At 40.2% G+C, this 20795-nt stretch overlaps 1 protein-coding gene across 1 annotated transcript in view; it reads right to left on the reverse strand.

Annotated features, from left to right (window-relative positions):
- LOC106560554 (calmodulin-regulated spectrin-associated protein 1-B) overlaps positions 1-20795 on the reverse strand; it is a 166610-nt gene that overhangs the window by 78805 nt on the left and 67010 nt on the right. The window contains exons 4-5 of the mRNA XM_014123552.3: positions 6857-7018; positions 5555-5635 (exon numbers count right to left, since the gene is read on the reverse strand). Coding sequence (XP_013979027.1) covers positions 5555-5635; positions 6857-7018 — 243 coding nt within the window. The remainder of the gene's footprint in view (positions 1-5554; positions 5636-6856; positions 7019-20795) is intronic.

Here is a 20795-nt window from a genome sequence, read left to right on the forward strand (position 1 = left end):
AGACCGAACGCGTCTCCTTTCTGAGCGGGATGACGGCTGCGTGGTCCCAGGGTTTTTATACTTGTGTACTATTGTTTGTACGTGGTATTGTTGAACGTGGTACCTTCAGGCGTTTGGAAATTGCTCCCAAGGATGAACCAGACTTGTAGAGGTCAACAATTTATTTTCTCAGGTCTTGGCTGATTTCTTTTGATTTTCCCATGATGTCAAGCAGAGGCACTGAGTTTGAAGGTAGGTCTTGAAATACATCCACAGGTACACCTCCAATTGACTCAAATGATGTCAATAAGCCTATCAGAAGCTTCTAAAGCCAATACATAATTTTCTGGAATTTTCCAAGCTGTTTAAAGGCACTGTCAACTTAGTGTATGTAAACTTCTGACCCACTGGAATTGTGATACAGTGAATTATAAGTGAAATAATCTGTCTGTAAACAATTGTTGGAAAAATTACTTGTGTCAAGCACGAAGTAGATGTCCTAACCGACTTGCCAAAACTATAGTTCATTAACAAGAAATTTGTGGAGTGGTTGAAAAATTTGTTTTAATGACTCCAACCTTAGTGTATGTAAGCTTCCGACTTCAACTGTACATACTCTGTTTGTAAAGTGGTGTTATTTCCTCTATATTGACATTTGAGAAATAATTGTTATACTCATAAAACTGAGACCTCTTTCTTAACAACAGTAACAGTAGTTGTTTTAAACACTTTCCTGCAATTATATTTCTAAATGTTGCTCAACTGTCAGTATGCTTACGCTTTTCAGAATGCATGTCTCCCTTCACTCCGTGTGTAAAGGGGGGAGCGGGAGTTAGGGCCAACATCAAAACAGGGACAGGCCAGATATTTTCATTGCATGAAGCAGGCACATTACGAACAAATAATGGTTTAAGCAGGAACGTTGTGTAGCCTAACCGCCAACGTAAGCAAAATTGCTTCGGTAAGAGGGCAATGTAGGTGTTGATCATTTTTGGTTTATCGTTACAGCTATAGTTAGTGTTGTCTATCAAATTTGATATAACTGGTGGGTCTAATCCTGAATGATGATTGGCTAAAACCACATTCCAGACGGTGTCTATTCCACAAGTTACCACCAACTAAATCTATGATGTTAAAATGCCTATTTACTCTGTTCTATCTGACTGTGCAATCCACTGTCTCATCAGCCCAGGCAGGGAATGTATAAATTTGATATCCACTATAAAAAGCATCTAGACATCTCACATTTCTTTTAAACTAATATTTAGTTTTCAACAGCAGAGATTTGTATAAACCTTGATTATTGAGTTTCGGCTGTCAGAGAAAAGCATCTAAAACAAAAATATAAACAACATGTAAAATGTTTGGTCCCATGTTTCATGAGCTGAAATAAAAGATCCCAGAAATTTTCTTAACGCACAAATACCGTATTTATTTTCAATTTTGTGCACAAATGTGTTTACATCCCTGTGAGTGAGCATTTCTCCTTTGCCAAGATAATCCATCCACCTGACAGGTGTGGTATATCAAGAAGTTTATTAAACAGCACGATCATTACACAGGTGCACCTTGTGCTGGGCACAATAAAAGGCCACTCTAAAATAAGCAGTTTTGTCACACAACACTATGCCACAGATGTCTCAATTATTGAGGGAGCGTGCAAATTGGCATCCTGTTTGCAGGAATGTCCACCAGAGCTGTTGCCAGAGAATTTAATGTTAATTTCCCTACCATAAGCCTCCAATGTTGTTTTAGAGAATTTGCCTAGTACATCCATCCGGCCTCACAATTGCAGAACACGTGTAATCACGCCAGCCCAGGACCTCCACATTCTGTTTCTTCACCTGTGGGATCATCTGAGACCAGCCACCCAGACAGCTGATGAAACTGTGGGTTTGCACAAGCAAAGAATTTCTGCACAAACTGTCAGAAACCGTCTCAGGGAAGCTCATCTGCGTGCTCGTCGTCCTTACCAGGGTCTCAACCTGACTGCAGTTCGACGTTGTAACCGACTTCAGTGTGCAAATGATTACCTTCGATGGCCACTGGCATGCTGGAGAAGTGTGCTCTTCATGGATGAATCCCGGTTTCAACTGTACTGGGCAGATTGCAGGCGTTGTGTGGATGAACGGTTTGCTGATGTCATCGTTGTGAACAGAATGCCCCATGGTGGCAGTCTGGTTATGGTATGGGCAGGCAATTTGAATGCACAGAGATATCATGATGAGATCCTGAAGCCCATTGTGGTGCCATTCATCCGCCACCATCACCTCATGTTTCAGTATGAAACCCATGTCGCAAGGATCTGTACACAATTCCTGGAAGCTGAAAATGTCCCAGTTCTTGCATAGCCTGCATACTCACCAGACATGTCACCCATTGAGCATGTTTGGGAATGTTCTGGATCGACGTGTACGACTGCATCGATCCATTGATTTCCTTATATGAACTGTAACTCTTGGAAATGTTGCATGTTGCGTTTATATTTGTGTTCAGTGTATTTGTGAAGATAATGTGTCTTGAGTATAATTTCAAATGCTGAGACAAGAAGAAGGGGAGGGCTGTGTGGCAAAGATATAGGCAAGTCCCTCTCCAGAATGGCTCCGCTGTCTCGTGCCAATTCTTGCACATTCATTGTTTCATTATGTGAATTGTTTGCGTTCGATAAAAATGTTTTTATCAATTCCCAATTACATATGTCACCAGTAGTAAATGTACCGTTAATCCATGTACATTTATTTCTGTTAATGCATGTATTAATTAGTCATTTACCATTCTCAATGGAAACACCGAGTTCACAACCTGCTACACTTGTGAGAAACAAGTTTTGGTTTATTTCATAACCATAATTTACGAGATTTGTCAATTTTTTCATTGTCTTTTGTTTGGAATACTCCATGTGAGCAATGGGCATGTGTCTGGCTTCTCTGTCTTGAAAATGTTGACGGAGCGTGCGTGCCTGAGCACGCATAGAGGTACCTGGCCTGCTGCACGGAAATGTAGGAAAGTGTTTTTTTAACATCCATTGCGAATGATTTATTAAAACTATAGTTCCTCACAGTAAGCCCCCCAAAGCCAATTCCTCCTTCGGCCGCCTTTCCTTCCAGTTCTCTGCTGCCAATGACTGGAACAAACTGCAAAAATCACTGAAGCTGGAGACTCATATCTCCCTCACTAGCTTTAAGCACCAGCTATCAGAGCAGCTCACAGATCACTGCATCTGTACATAGCAAATCTGTAAATAGCCCATCCAACTACTTCATCACCAAATTGTTATTTTTCTCCTTTGCACCCCAGTACCACAACTTGCACATCTATCACCCCAGTGTTTAATTTGCCATACTGTAACAATTTCGCCACGATGGCCTATTTATTGCCTCACCCCCCTTATCTTACCTAATTTGCACACACTGTATATAGACTTTCTCTATTGTGTTATTGGCTGTATGTTTGTTTATTCCATGTGTAACTCCGTGTTGTTGTTTGTCTCACACTGCTTTGCTTTATCTTGGCCAGGTCGCAGTTGTAAATGAGAACTTGTTCTAGCCTACCTGGTTAAATAAAGGTGAAATAAAATAAAAAAAATAAAAAGCTATTTTAAAAATCTTTCCAACAATCTCTTCGATAATCACCAATCTTGAAAGAGCAACTATAGGCCTACTGCTGCATTGGCCTATAGGCTATGAGTTCCATGCACTCATTTCTTTAGCCGGCAATTAATCACAGTGTATCAATGTGTCCATATGGCTGAGGCTGGTGCTCTCACATTAGTTTAATTTTAACTTTTAGATTTGTATCATTTTAATTCCCATTTTTATGATTAACCATGTGACAATGATTTTGAGAAATGAAAACGTTATGATTTAAATGAAACTGTTCCACAAAAATGCGCATATGAAAATCATAACTGGCATGTAGAAATGGTAGGATAAATTGTAAGCTTCTCCAAACTTGAAACTCACGTGCCGCCTATGAAGTGTTATTTTAAAAAATTGCCTCCACGTTTCCATGGTCAGATTTTGCCTATAGGCTACTTTGAAGCAAGGTAAGACATGCCTCATAATATGAAATAAAGCATTCAGATTTTAAACAATTAAGTATGTTTTCAAAATGCATACTGCCTCCAGCTCACATTGTGAAGTAGCGTGTGAAGCGCTGACACTTGAATGGTGAATGGGAGTCGAACTTAAATGACTAGTTGAGAAATAAAAATAGTAGCTATTTTTAGTCGTGCACCGAAAATCTTTTTAACACAGGATTGTATTTAGAATTGTTGCGCAATGAATGGTCTTGCAAAAGCACATGTTTTACTCCAGCAACAACCAGTTGAGGAATAGGCTCTGTATGCTGTGTGTGATAGTTTTGTTGGTAAATAAGATACATGTTGACTAACAAAAATACACACAGGCTAATTTCATTCCACTCAATTATGCAAATTAACCTATAGACTGATAAGCATGATGGTCAAATGCATTTACATCGACTGGTATTTCCAACAATTAATAAAAAGCATTATTTAGCATTTGCAATGGGTTTTTTTTTCTCCTGGTCATTTTGGCCAACAAAAGTTTGATTTATCGGCTTCTTATATAATTTTTTGGGCCAAAAAGCTGCAATTGGCAGCTAATGAAACCCTGAGACACACACAATAGCAGAAGCTGTAGTCATTTCCACTTACAGGTACAAGCTTCCAGTAACATTTGGAGGGAGACTAAGTATTCAAGAGACAGGGGGTGAAGAGTTTAGGGAGACAAACAGGAAGAGCAGCAGACAGTTCTAAGGTCAGATGCAGTGACAGGAAGAGATCAGGTCCACACTTCATGGTTAGACTATGGGTCGCATCTCAAAATAACACTATTAGCCTGTATAGTGAACTACTTTTAATGGCTAAGGTCTAAAGTAGTGCACTATATTGGGAGAATAGGGTCTCTGAGAAGGTTCAAATCAAACATTTAGAGTTGATCATAACAGGCCAATACAGGGACCAGAAAAATACAGGCTGACATGGAAATGCTCATGTTAATTAGAACTCAACCTAAGATGCAGTGTTTCACCCAGGTTTTTTTATTTGGCGGAGTGCTGTAACTAGAGGCCCCAGAAACAGTATCCAGGGCGGCTGAGACCAACATTTCCTGTTACAAACAATTAATGGTACACATTGTTTTAGGGAGAGGGTAGAGGTAGGTAGGGAGCCTGTCCGCGCCTTAGCAATGGAAGGTGAACACTGAGGGATGGTAATAAGAAATTGAAGAGAGAGAAAGTGAGAGTGAGTGAACATGAAAGAAATCGTGAGAAAAAAATGAAAGCAATGCAGATAGTTCCCTTTAAATTGAATTGAAAGAATGCGAGAGATGGCTAGCGAGAGTGAGAACGAGAGTGAAAGCGATAGCGAGAGAGACAGCGAGACAAAGCGATAGAGAGAGAAAGCGAGACAGCGAGACAGCGAGAGAGAGAGACAGCGAGAGAGAGAGAGACAGCGAGAGAGAGAGAGACAGCGAGATAGAGAAAGACAGCGAGAGAGAGAAAGACAGCGAGAGTGAGCGTGCGAGACAGCGAAGGGAAAACGCGAGAATACCTTTTGGTGGCTGGGGGACTCTAGCAGATGCTGCTTGATTAAGGTCTCTTTCTCTGTGATCTCCTTCATCTTCATATTCACCTGGGGGCCAGACAAGGGTCAGTACACTACACACATAGTCCCACTCTCTCACACTCACACACACAATAGCAGGCTTTTGTCTGATAAAATAATAGAAAACCTGAAAAATTAAATTGCCACCAGCCAACTGTCTGGGAGAAGAAATTCCTGTTGCATAATAATGCTTTTTAGCCTATTCATTGTTGGAAATGCAAGTCGATGTAAATACACCGTGGGTGGACGCCCTGATCAGGTTACGCACCCAATGCATATGGGTCCGGTAAATTTCTTAAATGTCCGATAAATTAAAATGTTGCCGGTCAAATTTGTATATATATATTTTTTATTTCACAAGGTAGGCTAGTTGAGAACAAGTTCTCATTTACAACTCCGACCTGGCCAAGATAAAGCAAAGCAGTGTGACACAGACAACACAGAGTTACACATGGAATAAACAAGCCAATAACACAATAAACAAGTCAATGACACAGTAGAAAAAAAGAAAGTCTATATACAGTGTGTGCAAAAGGCATGAGGAGGTAGGCAAGAAATAGGCCATAGGAGCAAATAATTACAATTTAGCAGATTAACACTGGAGTGATAAATGAGCATATGATGATGTGCAGTAGAAATACTGGTGTGCAAAAGAGCAGAAAAGTAAATAAAATAAAAACAGTAAAGGGATGAGGTAGGTAGATTGGGTGGGCAATTTACAGATGGACTATGTACAGCTGCAGCGATCGGTTAGCTGCTCAGGTAGCTGATGTTTAAAGTTGGTGAGGGAAATAAAAGTCTCCAAATTCAGCGATTTTTGCAATTCATTCCAGTCACTGGCAGCATAGAACTGGAAGGAAAGGCGGCCAAATGAGGTGTTGGCTTTGGGGATGATCAGTGAGATATACCTGCTGGAACGTGTGCTACGGGTGGGTGTTGATATCGTGACCAGTGAACTGAGATAAGGCGGCGCTTTCCCTAGCATAGACTTATAGATGACCTGGAGCCAGTGGGTCTGGCGATGAATATGTAGCGAGGGCCAGCCAACTAGAGCCAGCCGACTAGAGCATACAGGTCGCAGTGGAGGGTGGTATATGGTGATTTGGTAACAAAACGGATGGCACTGTGATAAACTGCATCCAGTTTGCTGAGTAGAGTAATGGAAGCTATTTTGTAGATGACGTCGCCGATGTCGAGGATCGGTAGGATAGTCAAATGTCCGGAAACCCTGACGCACGCACGGCTCACCTTGTTGATCCAGAAGACCATGGCGTCCTCCAGGTCAAAGGGCAGCTCCTTGGAGGCGCTGAAGGTGGAGAAGCGTTTGACGCAGTCTACCACCCGCTCTATGCTGATCATCTCCACTGTGTAGGCCATCATCAGGGAATCAATTAGTGGTATGTGGGAACTCTGTACACACAGGGGAGAAACAATATATGTTTAGCATGTTTGCTCCTAGCCTACTCGATTGATCGTTTAAGGCAGTGGTTCCCAAACTTTTCATAGTCCCGTACCCCTTCAAACATTCAACCTCCAGCTGCGTACCCCCTCTAGCAACAGGGTCAGCAAATATTGTTTTTTGCCATCATTGTAAGTCTGCCACACACATTTATTAAACATAAGAATTCGTTCTTGTCACACCCCGGCTCGTGGGAAGTGACAAAGAGCTCTTACAGGACCAGGGCACAAATAATAATAATCAATCATTTTGCTCTTTATTTAACCATCTTACATATAAAACCTTATTTGTTCATTGAAAATTCTGAGTAACTCACAGGTTAATGAGAAGGGTGTGCTTGAAAGGATGCACATAACTCTGCAATGTTGGATTGTATTGGAGAGTCTGAGTCTTAAATCATTTTCAACAAGGTCTGTGCCTGTATTTAGTTTTCATGCTAGTGAGGGCCGAGAATCCACTCTCACATAGGTACGTGGTTGCAAAGGGCATCAGTGTCTTAACAGCGCGATTTGGTATTGTGTGTGCTCTCCTGGCCTACACACAATATGAAAACTTCTGACTTCAACTGTATATATATATAATATATGTATATATAATATACAAACGTACTGTACCAGTCAAAGGTTTGGACACACCTACTCCTTCAAGGGTTTTTCTTTATTTTTACTATTTTCTACATTGTAGAATAATAGTGAAGACATCAAAACTATGAAATAACACATATGGAATCATGTAGTAACCGAAAAAGTGTTAAACAAATATATTTTATATTTGAGATTCTTCAAAGTAGCCACCCTTTGCCTTGATGACAGCTTTGCACACTCTCGGCATTCTCTCAACCAGCTTAGCCATAGAAAGATTGTTTTAAAACAAACGCTTGATCAAACCTGGAATGCATTTCAATTAACAGGTGTGCCTTTTTAAAAGTGAATTTGTGGAATTTCCCGATACAATATACACATTTTAAACTATTCATACATAAATACATGTGTAGGGTTGGGTACTGTACAGTGGGCTCCAAAATTACTGGCACCTCTTAACCTCACCAACAATACTATAGAGAGAAACTCAAAATACTAACATGTGAGAAATACTGTACTTCATTCATGTTTCAATGGAACCCACCAAAATCATTTATTGATTTAATAAAAAAATCAATGTCCTCCAAATCAAGGTTTCACAATTAATGGCACCCTTAAAGATTATCGTAAATAACATATACCAAAATTAAACCAGGAATTAAATTCCACTTATTTAAGTTTATCTAAGTGTTAAGGAACTATTGAGCCATTACATCACTTCCTGTTTCACTAGGGTATAAAAACAAGGTAACACGCATGCAATGTCCCTTTGTCATCCAACACCATGAAGAAAACAAAAGAACTGGCAGTTCAAAAGAGACAGATGATCACAGATCTTCATAAATCTGGTAATGGCTACAAGAAGATCCACAAACTATTGAATATACCACTGAGCACTGTCAGGGCAATTATAAAAAAATTCAAAAGATATGGAACAGTTAACCTCACAGGTAGAGGACGCAAATGCAAATCCCTCCAGGATAGGGAGGATGGTGAGTGAAGCAACAAAATCCCCAATAATCACTGAGAAAGAATTGCAGGCCTTGGAGAGCTGTGAGCACCGTCCCTCCCTCTCGCTCTTTCCGCTTTCATCCCTCCTTCCCACCCTGCCTCCTTTCACCCAGCTTTGAGCTTTTCCTTTGGTCCCTCCCTCCACACAGCTCTAAGCATCAACCCCTCCTTCCTTCTATCTATCCCTCCCTTAAGCTCTCCCATCCCCCATAATCGGAAACATTCCCTTTAAGTGAGATTTGTTTTTTTAACCATTCCTCTCCCTTACTCAACGGTTTGTCCTGTCTGAACTAGTTTCATTTGGCGTCTTGGGGTCACCAGGTTTCAAAAAGCACCATCAGACACCAGGCTCTTTGGAAGGGTTGCCAGAAGAAAGCCCTTTCTGACCCCAAGACACAGACGCAAGCGCTTGGAGCTTGCCAAACGTCATTTAAATGATGACTGGAAGAAGGTGCTCTGTATCTGACCAAAATATTACATTTTGGTCAGATACAGCATCGGCATGTTTGGCGTAAAAACAGAGATGCATACAAGGAGAGGTACCATATACCCACGGTGAAATATGGTGGTGGGTCAGTGATGTTTTGGGGCTGTTTTAATTCCAGAGGTCCAGAGGTACTGGTTAAGATTAATGGCATAATGAATTCCACCAAGTATCAGGCAATTTTGGCTGACAATCAGGTTGCCTCTGCCAAAAGGCTGGGACTTGGCCATAGGTGGACTTTCCAACAAGACAATGACCCAAAACATACCTCAAGATCCAACAAAATCAATGTTCTGCCATGGTCATCTCAGTCACCGGACCTCAATCCAATAGAAAATCTGTGGGCTGAGTTGAAGAGGGCAGTTGATAAGCGCAAACTCAAGAATGTGAAGGATCTTGAAAGGATCTGCATAGAGGAATGGTCCAAAATCCCTCAAAATGTGTTCCTTCATCCTGTCAAACATTACAGGAAAAGACTCCATGAGGTGGTTGCACTAAGCACTAAATGAGGAGTGCCAATAATTATGAAACCTTGATTTGGAGGACATTGATTTTTTTATAAAATCAATAAATGATTTTGGTGGGTTCCATTGAAACATGAATAAAGTACAGTATTTCTCACATGTTGGTATTTTGAGTTTCTCTATAATTATATTGTTTACATTTTTTTAAGTATTGTTTGTGCGTAGCCAGTCAGGGGTGCCAGTAATTTTGGAGCCCACTGTATATCGGGGTGTTTTGAAATATCCGTGGTATGAATTGCCATACCATCTGAACTAGAGTTTTAATAATTTTTTTGAATATTTGTACTAGGTTAATAGATAAAGATAAAGCAGTTTACCCAGCTGTGTATTTGGTTTGCAAACTTGCTAGCTAAGTGGCCTCTTGTTAAGGGCAGTCAGAGAAAATCACCTCTTGGATTAAGATCCCTGCTGTTTAGTAATATTTGTTTTGTGCGTGCAAAAAACTGAGTAGCCTTTGAGATACTTGTATAGCTTTATGAACTGGGTTGTCCGTCCTTGCAATTAGTTTGTTTGCACTCGTTTGCATTTAGCTAGCACCTGCTATGGGAATTTGCTAGTACTTGTTAGCATTTGTTAGTATTCTGGTAACAGGTCACATGGAATAAATCGGAAGCAAACAGGGATGGACTACCTTAACTACCTTCTAGCTATCTAGTCTGTGTTTTATAAATGTGCAATGAGTATAAATCGACGCATTTATATAAGGAATTGGCAACTCGTTCTCATTCTGAGAAATAAGCATCTTCTTATCCAGTTAGGCCACTTGCTTTCAACATCTAAACAAAGTGAACAGGCTATGTTGTTCAAACAGTTGGAGACTGAAGGATGTATTTATAACAGTTTAACTGTTCTACCTTGTTTAGCAAGCAAATGGATCCAAGTTGGCTAGACTTGAAATATAAAGATGTAGCCACTCACTAGCATGTGGGCTTGTGCTTGAGAGATTGTTTATGAGACCTGTGTTAGTTTTCTATATTGCCTGCTACCAGAAGTTTGTCATTAATAGTGGATATGCATTATGCATGTTTCTGGTTAAATTTGTAACAAAAATAGCATTTTCATAGACTTGAAAGCCAAATCAGTGATTATTGATAAAATAATTAAATTGATGGTCTTATGGTTGTGGAAGGCTGTTGTATTTAGCCTAGGTATAATTTTACAAGTCCTGAATTCATTCAATTATTCCTGACTGTTTGAAATGCAGTGTATTGACCTTTAATAGTGCAACAATGCTAATTTAGAGAAAACTCGCCCATAAGTTTGAAAGAAAATTGAGATAGGATTTTTAGGCCATATCACCCAGCCCCATCTCCAACCATGTGATGGAAGGTGATGTAAAGCCATAACAAGTAGGTTTTTTTCAACAACAAATTATGATCAATAACATCAAAGGCTGCACTGAAATCTAACAATGTAGCTCCAACTATCATCTAATTATTAATTTAGCCAAACAGTCATCTGAGTCAGTGCAGTACAAGTTGAGTGCCCTTCCCTACAGTACATGCATGCTGAAAGTCAGTAGGTAACTTGTTCTCTGGAAAATAGCATTGTATTTGGTCAAACACAGTCCTCTCCATCAGTTTACTAAGAGTAGGCAGAAAACTGATTGGGCGGGTGTTAGAGCCAGCAAAGGGTGCTTACTATTTTTAGGCAGTGGAACTACTTTAGCTTCCTTCCACATCTGTGGATACACTCCTTTAGGCTTTGGATAAAGATATGGCAAATACAGGTGGTAATAGAGTCTGCTACCATTCTAAACAGTTTCCTATGTAGGTTGTCTATACCTGGTGGCTTATCATTATTGATGGATAACTATCATTTTTCAATCACAATCACCTCTCCCACACTAACTTGACCAAATTCAAAACAGTAATCCCTCTCTTTCATTAGATCTTCAATACACAAATATGATGGTTCACTGTTCAATTTTGTCCACTTTACAAGCGGGTGAGGATGAGGTGTGAGGGGGGGGGGGGGGGGGGTGCTGTGGGATTATTGAAGACACTCTTTGAAGAGGTAGGGTGTCAGATGTTTTCGGAACATGGGCAGGGACTCTGCTGTCCTAGCTTCAGGGGGAGACTGGTTCCATCATTGGGGTGCCAGGACAGAGAAGAGCTTTGACTGGGATGAACAGGAGCCAAGAGACCAGAGGTGGCAGAACGGAGTGCTCGGGTTGGGTGTAGGGTTTGAACATATCCTGAAGGTAGGGAGGGGCAGTTCATCTTGCTGCTCCGGTAGGCAAGTACCATGGTCTTGTAGCAGATGCAAGCTTTGACTGGAATTCAGTGGAGTGTGTGGAGGAGCAGGGTGACATGGGATAACTTGGGAAGGTTGAACACCAGGTGGCCAACAGCGTTCTGGATAACTTGCAGGGGTTTGATGGCACAAGCTGGGAGCCCAGCCAACAGCGAGTTGCAGTAGTCCAGATGGGTGCCTGGATAAGCACATGCGCCGCTTCCTGTGTGAGGTAGGCTCGTACTCTACGGATGTTGAAGAGCATGAACCTGCGTTGCTTTTGTTTGCAGAAAACGACAGGGTGTTGTCTAGGGTCACGCACTCTGGGAGGGAGACACTGTGGACTTGGAGTGGGCAGGCCTTCCATGGGAGGAAGAGCAGCTCAGTCTTGTCGAGGCTGAGCTTGAGGTGGTGGGCTGACATCCAAGCTGTTTCTTTACAGACGCATGTTAGTCAACAACTGGTAAGAATAATTGTACAAATACTCCAAGTGCTGCATCTGGATTCACTTCCTCATACACATCAGGTCAACATACATTATTTAGAGTCCTGAGAATTTTTTTTTGTAATAACCTCTTATAAATAAACTTAAGGCCCTGCCTTTGGATTTCCTTGTTATTGCCACCATGTTATGGTCACAACAATTGGAACTGACATTGTTTAGGAGCAAAGCTCTGCAGCATTTGTGAAGATATGATCAATACATGTGGATTTCACAGATCCAACACTATCACTAGCTGGTTGAGTGATAACTTGGATCATATTGAGCCACCCTTGTTTCTAGGAAACAATACACAATTATTCGTTTGACCAAATATTTAGGAAGAGGTCATCATTTCATTGAGTCTGAAAGAAGAAACCACATGGAGGTTTCATGATGCTTGTATCTAAATGTAACCGGTGTGAAATGGCTAGCTAGTTAGCAAGGTGCACGCGAATAGTGTTTCAATCGGTGATGTCACTTGCTCTGAGACCTTGAAGTAGTTGTTCCCCTTGCTCTGCAAGGGCCGCGGCTTTTGTGGAGCGATGGGTAACGATGCTTCGAGGGTGGCTGTTGTCTATGGGTGCAGAGGGTCCCTGGTTTGAACACAGGTAGGGGCGAGGAGAGGGACGGAAGCTATACTGTTACATAAACCAAAGAAGATCATGTTAAGATTGGGTCTCTATATCAGTTGAGGTCTCTATAAGCTTCAATAGGTCACCCTAAACCTATCATGAAAGTGCATCCTTGTATCTGTCTTGGCTAATATAGTCAAAATGTTTGCATTAGGGTAAAAAAAAGGGAAAAAGTGTTAATCTTGTGTTACAATGATTGAAAAAAATTGTGATTGTGTTGAATTGTGTTTGGAAAATAAAAAATAGACAGGGATATGTATATTTCCCTTTCAAGACGATTCAATACATACTTTATCTAGATACATGGGCTCCGATACGATACATTTTAGTTTGAAACGTTTGTTTGAGTAGAGAACGAATCAATGTATTTGTTGCATAAACACATTCATTAATTTCACATTAATTTCCATTCTAAATTCAAATCTGTAGCTGATGGAGTTCATGAGCTGGGCCTCTGAGCTGGATCTGTCTGAGCTTGACGTGTGTGTAAATTATGCATGTCTACGGTGTATGTACTGTATGTGTGTGTGTGTGTGTAAATTGTCTATGTACTATTTAGGCACCTGATCTGAGTCATAAAGGAGACTAGGGATCTAACACCCCACTACCACTATCAAACTAGGGAGGGCAATGTAGCCTGTTTTCTGTCCCCCACACTTTGGTTCTGAAATCATCATCACCCACTAATTAAATTGTAATTTTGCTAATTAAGTGTTTGAGCTAGTAAGGTATCAATATATCAAATTAGCTATGGCATAGCAAATGAATATATAGTACAACTTTGGATTTCACCCCATCTCAAAATCAAATGGTTTTGATTGTTTGTCATTTTTTTGTGAGTTTCTTCTCTAATCCCGCTTAGGCCATGCAGTGCACCTCGCAAATGATGAACTATACACTGTATATCTAAAAATGACCATATATACACAGATTGTTTAAAGCAAAACTATTCTTAAAAAAATGGTTCCAGAAGGGTTCTTCGGCTGTCCCCATAGGAGAAACCTTTTTGGTCCCAGTTAGAACCAACCTACCTGCAACTAAAAATGGTTCTTTAAAGGGTTCTCCTATGAGGACAGCCAAATAACCCTTTTAAGTTCTAGATAGCACCATTTTTTCTAAGAGTTTACCAAAACTATTGCTGATGGTGAACCTGAACAATCTGAATAAAACCTATTGTAAACTCCGTTCAGCAGGTAGCCTATAGCCGAATGAGAGTTGCGTCTCCGGTAACTTAAAACAACATTTTCAACAGTGCATAGATAACAATTACCTAGCTTGTCACTTAACTAATAAAGCCTAATCTAATGCAAAACATGTTATGGGTGCCACGCAGATGTGCAAGATCAGGAACAGGCAGCCTACCTTGCGTTGGTCATCGTGCGAAGCTGGGCACAGTGCACAGTTTGACTAGGCTACTGATATTGCCTAGGGTTGTTCAGCATGCAAAATGACTTGTTGATCAATGACTGTTAACACAGTTAACGTTACATGCTTAGTTCGACACATTGAAGGAGAGGACGCATTGGGTGTAAAAAAAAAAAGAAGAAGAGCAAAACATTTTTGTGACTCCGCAATGCGTAACGTTTGAATGGATGAATCAGAAGACCGATGCATGCTACATTTGGTTCGGTTTGGGGTCTGTGTACAGATGCAGTCAGTCGTATGGTAAACATTTGAATCGGGACCGATTCATATGTGAATTGTTACATACCTAATAGACATGGTTTTAAAAAGGTAGTGGTAATATTTCCCTTACCGAAAAACTGGTTTCTGGAAAACATTTGTGGCAAACCTTTGGACAATTTGCAACTTGTGAACTTCTGGCAAACAACTCTGGGAAACTCAGTATGAATATTGAAATTATATCAGGGTTTTGGTTACTGTGTGTTAAACATTGAAAAGTATATACATAAACCAAATCACAACATTAAATGAACTTACTTCACAGAGAAAAAAACGAAACATACTAAATGTAGTAAAAATACTAAAGAACATGTATTCAGATAAAGATAAAATAAATCCAATACAACTTGAAATAATCAGCATGCTAGTGAAGAAAATAGCAAAGACGGGATATTTCCCGAATAAAATGTTTCATCTTTTTATGCAGCGACAACATTTACATGAGAGAAATGTGAACACTATGGGGACATTGACCTTAGGATGTTTAAAGGGATAACAAAATAATTATCTACACGAGCCAAGTGATAACTGAGCAATAAATGAACCAATGGAAGTTTAAAAGATAATTAGCCATTTTTTAAATTTAAAACAACAAAAACTAAATCAAACCCAGTTCGTAACTATTGCCTTTTTGAGTGAACTGTGGAAGTCCTTCCTCCAAAGCTTGTTGAATGCATGCACTAAAACTAATCAGAAAACAAAACAAAATTAGGATACTGAAAACAATGCATATTCAAAGGTAGAAATGTAGTTATGCCTAATATGGCAATATTATTTCCCCAAAATGAATTATTGGTACTCAAAAAATGTTGGGTTAAAAAAAAAAAATATTTGGGTAATTTTGACAATATTACCCAATATTGACCTTAACCCCCCAAAACAAAGCATTGGGTTAATTAAACCCAGTGGATTTTGTGGAGCGATGTGTAACGATGCTGCGAGGGTGGCTGTTGTCTATGTGTGCAGAGGGTCCCTGGTTTGAACACAGGTAGGGGCGAGGAGAGGGACGGAAGCTATACTGTTACATAAACCAAAGAAGATCATGTTAAGATTGGGTCTCTATATCAGTTGAGGTCTCTATAAGCTTCAATAGGTCACCCTAAAACTATCATGAAAGTGCATCCTTGTATCTGTCTTGGCTAATATACTGTAATTTCCGGACTATTGAGCGCACCTGAATATACGCCGCACCCACTGAATTAAAAAATTATTATTATTTTGAACATAAATAAGCCGCACATGTGCCTACCGGTACATTGAAACAAATGAACTTTACAGGCTTTAACGAAACACGGCTTGTAACAAAAATAAATAGGCTTTAACGAAACAAGGCTTGTAACAAAAAATTAAAAATTTGCAGTAAACAGTAGCCTACCAAGAAAGTCCAGACCAAGCTCCCGTGCAGCAGCTCTATTTCCTTTTCCAACAGCCAGATCAATCGTCTTCAACTTGAAAGCGCATCATATGCATTTCTCCGTGTCTTTGCCATGATGAGGGTGACAAAATGACTACCGTAATCAGAATGATGGGAAGTTTGAGAGAGCTCGATTTAATCTAAACAGTAAACAAAAAAGTTGTTTGACCTTAACCCGTTCAGCAATTTCATTGGTCTAATGAAAGCTTCATGCCGCCAAAAAACTGAGCACATCACAGAATGTGTTTTTTTTTTTTTTTTAAAGCGGGAAAAATCCATATATTAGCCGCGTCATTGTTTAAGCCGCGAGGTTCAAAGCCTGGGAAAAAAGTAGCGGCTTATAGTCCGGAAATTACAGTAGTCAAAATGTTTGCATTAGGGTAAATAAAAAAATAAAAAGAGTGTTTGTTAAGTGTTAATCTTGTGTTAAAAGATGCTTACAATGATTTTAAACAATTGTGATTGTGTTGAATTGTGTTTGGAAAATAAACAAATCGAGCCCAGGTAGGGGCAAGGAAAGGGACGGAAGCTATACTGTTACACTCCTAAGGATAAACCAGACTTGTGGAGGTCTACAATTTTATTTCTGAGGTCTTGGCTGATTTCTTTAGATTTTCCCATGATGTCAAGCAAAGAGGCAGAGTTTGAAGGTAGGCCTTGGAATACATCCACAGGTACACCTCCAATTAACTCAAATGACGTCAATTAGCCTATCTGAAGCTTCTAAAGCCATTACATCATTTTCTGGAATTTTCCAAGCTGTTTAAAGGCACAGTCAACTTAGTGTATGGAAACTTCTGACCCACTGGAATTGTGAAACAGTGAATTATAAGTGAAATAATCTGTTTGTAAACTATTGTTGGGAAAACGACTTGTGTCATGCACAAAGTAGATGTCCTCACCGACTTGCCAAAACTATAGTTTGTTAACAAGAAATTTGTGGCGTGGTTGAAAAATGAGTTTTAATGACTCCAACCTAAGTGTATGTAAACTTCCGAATTCAACTGTAATATCGCTCTTATCCATAATAGTCTCATAATGTAGATTTTCTACCCCCATGTGCTCTAGTTGTTGGCTAGAATGCATGTGCCAAGACCAGAGTGGGCACATTTGCTAAATAACGCGACAGTTTGTGACAAAACCATTAGCAGAGTTGAAAATGCGATGGAAACCCATTTAACTTGGGAATTGTGTGGCAAAAGTTATTTTTATGTACACTATGTCATCACGCACAGCCTTTTATCCACAAAAAGTCTGTTCGCTGGAAATATTTACAGTGGGAAAATGCGCATATTGTTTTATGCTGATTAAAAAATATTTGCATGGAAATCTGTCGCAAATTGAATGGAAATCTATCCAATGTTTTGTAATGTGAAATTATGTGTAACAACTTACAGGGTGCAAGTCAATGAAGGACTTTCTGGTCTCATTGAAGCTGAGTCAGAAATATCTTCCTGCCTACCTTGTAGACTGGTGTTGTCACCTTGTGTATCTGGAGAGAAGAATGTTTAGTGACTAACTTCTTAGTTTCAGGCAACAACAAAAAAAATGAGCGTAATCAAAAAAATTAAATTGCTATAGACAAATTAGTCAGTTTAAGCTAGACATATGTATTTTTCTTGCATTGGATGTGTCTCAATCCACCACATCTGACGATTTCGCACTTCCACATCTGTGGTGAAAGGTGAGAGAGCTAGAGCAGTGTTTGTCAGACCATGAGACATCCTGAAAATCGGTCTTCTCTCAAAATCTTCTGTAGTGTCCGAACCGTTTGGCCCACAAACTATTATGGAAAGATTTGACTCACGAACACGATGGTGTTCTCCGTTTTGATCTACGACTCCCACAAGCATCTTGGGAATCATTGGAAGTCGGTACAGCTGATCTGCCAACTTTGTCTGTAGCGTCCGAACAGTCTGGGCTACACACTAATATGACCCCTCTGTGTAAAGGTGAGACTCTCACGAACATGTCGGTGTGAGTGGAAGTATATATGGAGACTGTTTAGTGCCACAAATAAGGGGTTCAATGTAAAATAATAAAGGTTCCAGATCTTTCTTATCTCTCTCAGCCCTAGGTCAGAAACTTCTGAACAAACTTCCTTTAGATTTTTTTGTGGGGACTATTGTTCCATGTAGTTTATTTGTTGTTCAATGCGTTTGTATTGGCTAATAGCAGTAACAGACTGTAATGGGTTAAAAAACAAGAAAAAATGCGGCAATAGTACTGCTTGTCAATTTCGAACGCAGTAGCCAGTATACACTTCCTCAAAGTAGTCTGAATTGATCTAAGATAACTCAAGAAATCAAGAAATCTTTCATTGATTTTTATGTTTTTGCCGAGATCTTAGTCACGCAATTTTACATGTAACTAAGATGTTTTTATAAATGAGAAAATGTGTATGAAAACGAGTCGTCTCTCGTTGAATGACAAAGACTTTACTGAAGAATCTTTACTGTTGACCAATCACCGACGAAGGAGCGTAGACTTCAGCTATCAACTTCAGCTTCCCTCCTCCCAAAATTTGGTGTGCCCGAAAACCTGTACTGAAGTCCGAAACGAACAAAAATGTCACAAAATGTCGTCATAATATATGCACAAACTCTTCCTTACTGTTTCGGCAGGGAAGCATGCGAACACCGTAAGACACCACCAGCAGGGTCATTTCACACCATACCTACACTTCCAAGATAAGGGCCTGGTTCCCTCTAGGCTGGCGAAACGAAGACCCCTAGCAGCCGGGTTTAAAATGTGTAAGTCCTGAGCAATCTGTAGTAAAGCAAACAATTACTTTTTTTTAAATATTTTATTCTACTTTGTTTTTTTGACAAACAAAAACATACATTGACAAAAGCAAGACAACTTAACATTTACATACATATCCACACACATGAATGACATCGCACTTGCTCAGATCCACATGTTCTCACCGTATCCACACCCAATGCTGTTTATAATGCTTGTGAGACTGCCCCGTATGACTTCAAATTGTGTTGATGTAGCCAGACAATTACTTTTCCATTGCAATTAATCACTAGCCTGGCTAACATCTAACTCTTGAAGTCCTCCTGACTTCAGAGTCTGGAATGACTGATGTTGCCGGCACAATGTGTCTTTAATAAAGGAGACTGTGCTTTTACTGGTTGGCTCTCTGTCTTTCTCATTTAAACACCGTCAAATCATTGATTCTTTCACACACCCTTGACTGCAGTTCACAATGTCCACAGCCTTTAAATGTTCTATTTTTCTGTCTTATTGGATCATGTTGTCAGGCATGGTTTGTCTGATAGAAATAACATCTATGTAAAATATTCTGTAACAAGTGTTGTTTTTGTGCTCAATGGTGGATCTATTCATAATTATTTAAGAGATTATTTAAGCCACACACAGCCCCTGAGCGCCGCCCACTTCTATTACAATGGTTGGATTTTCAAATTCAAAACAATGAGGTTTCAATCCCAGAGGAAAAAAAATACATTTGAGAGAACCAAACCCTGTCGCAAAATTTATTCGGCAATATTGCATTAACAAACAGCCTCCTTTCCAGATGTGTGTTGTCACAGCTCTCCCTGTGAGTCAAGTGGGTCGCATCAGAATCAAATTCAAGTCTAATGTTTTAGTAAAACATGCAACCCACCATGCCTGGAGTATTCAGCAGACACAGATACTCTCGGACTGTCTTGGCCCCTTTCTGTCTGGTCCACTGAGCCTTCTGGATCGCGGTCTCCTTCATGTACTCCGCAACCTGGTTTGCCGGCCAGATGTTAAGCCACTTGTATGGAGGTACATTTGTGTATTTTTGTCGAGAGCAAAACTTTTTTCTTTTCAATCAAAAATAATTGTTCTGAAAGCAAAAACAAGGCTTTAAAATAAAATTTGCAATCAAATATTTTGTAATAGCGCACAGAACTTTATGCATTTTATTCCCCATTGATTACAGCAATACCCCAAAAATGGAGGAGGCAGGTGGCAGCGGGAGGAGGTAGGAAACTGGTCTGTCTGCCCAATATAAAGGATCAAAACTGGTGGAGGAATAAAAATAGCATAAATAGGAAAGTATACCAGTTTCATTTGAGGATCAGGATGTTGACAACTGTGCCATACAGATAGCAAAATAGTTGGGAAGAGATTTTTTACGTACCGATTCCATGGTACAGGGTGTATGAGTTGATATAAACTGAGCAAAAAAATAAACGTCCTCGCACTGGCATTAGCCAGTTCTTGCTGTGAGATGTTACCCCACTCTTCCACCAAGGCACCTGCAAGTGGGAGTGGGACCTGGGCTTTTCGCTGGCCATAGCAGAACACTGACATTCCTGTCTTGCAGGAAATCACGCACAGAACGAGCAGTATGGCTGGTGGCATTGTCATGCTGGAGGGTCATGTCAGGATGTGCCTACATTAATGGTACCACAAGAGGGAGGATGTCTTCCCAGTTTCACACAGCGTTGAGACTGCCTGCAATGACAACAAGCTCAGTCCGATGATGCTGTGACAGACCGCCCCAGACCATCACGGACCCTCCACCTCCAAATCGATCCCGCTCCAGAGTACAGGCCTCGGTGTAACGCTCATTCCTTCGACGATAAACACGAATCCGACCATCACCCCTGGTGAGACAAAACCGTGACTCGTCAGTGAAGAGCCCTTTTTGTCAGTCCTGTCTGGTCCAGCGACGGT

The sequence above is a fragment of the Salmo salar genome, chromosome 01 (genome assembly GCF_965601325.2).
Source record: "Salmo salar chromosome 01, fSalSal1, whole genome shotgun sequence".
Taxonomy (NCBI): Eukaryota; Metazoa; Chordata; class Actinopteri; order Salmoniformes; family Salmonidae; genus Salmo; species Salmo salar.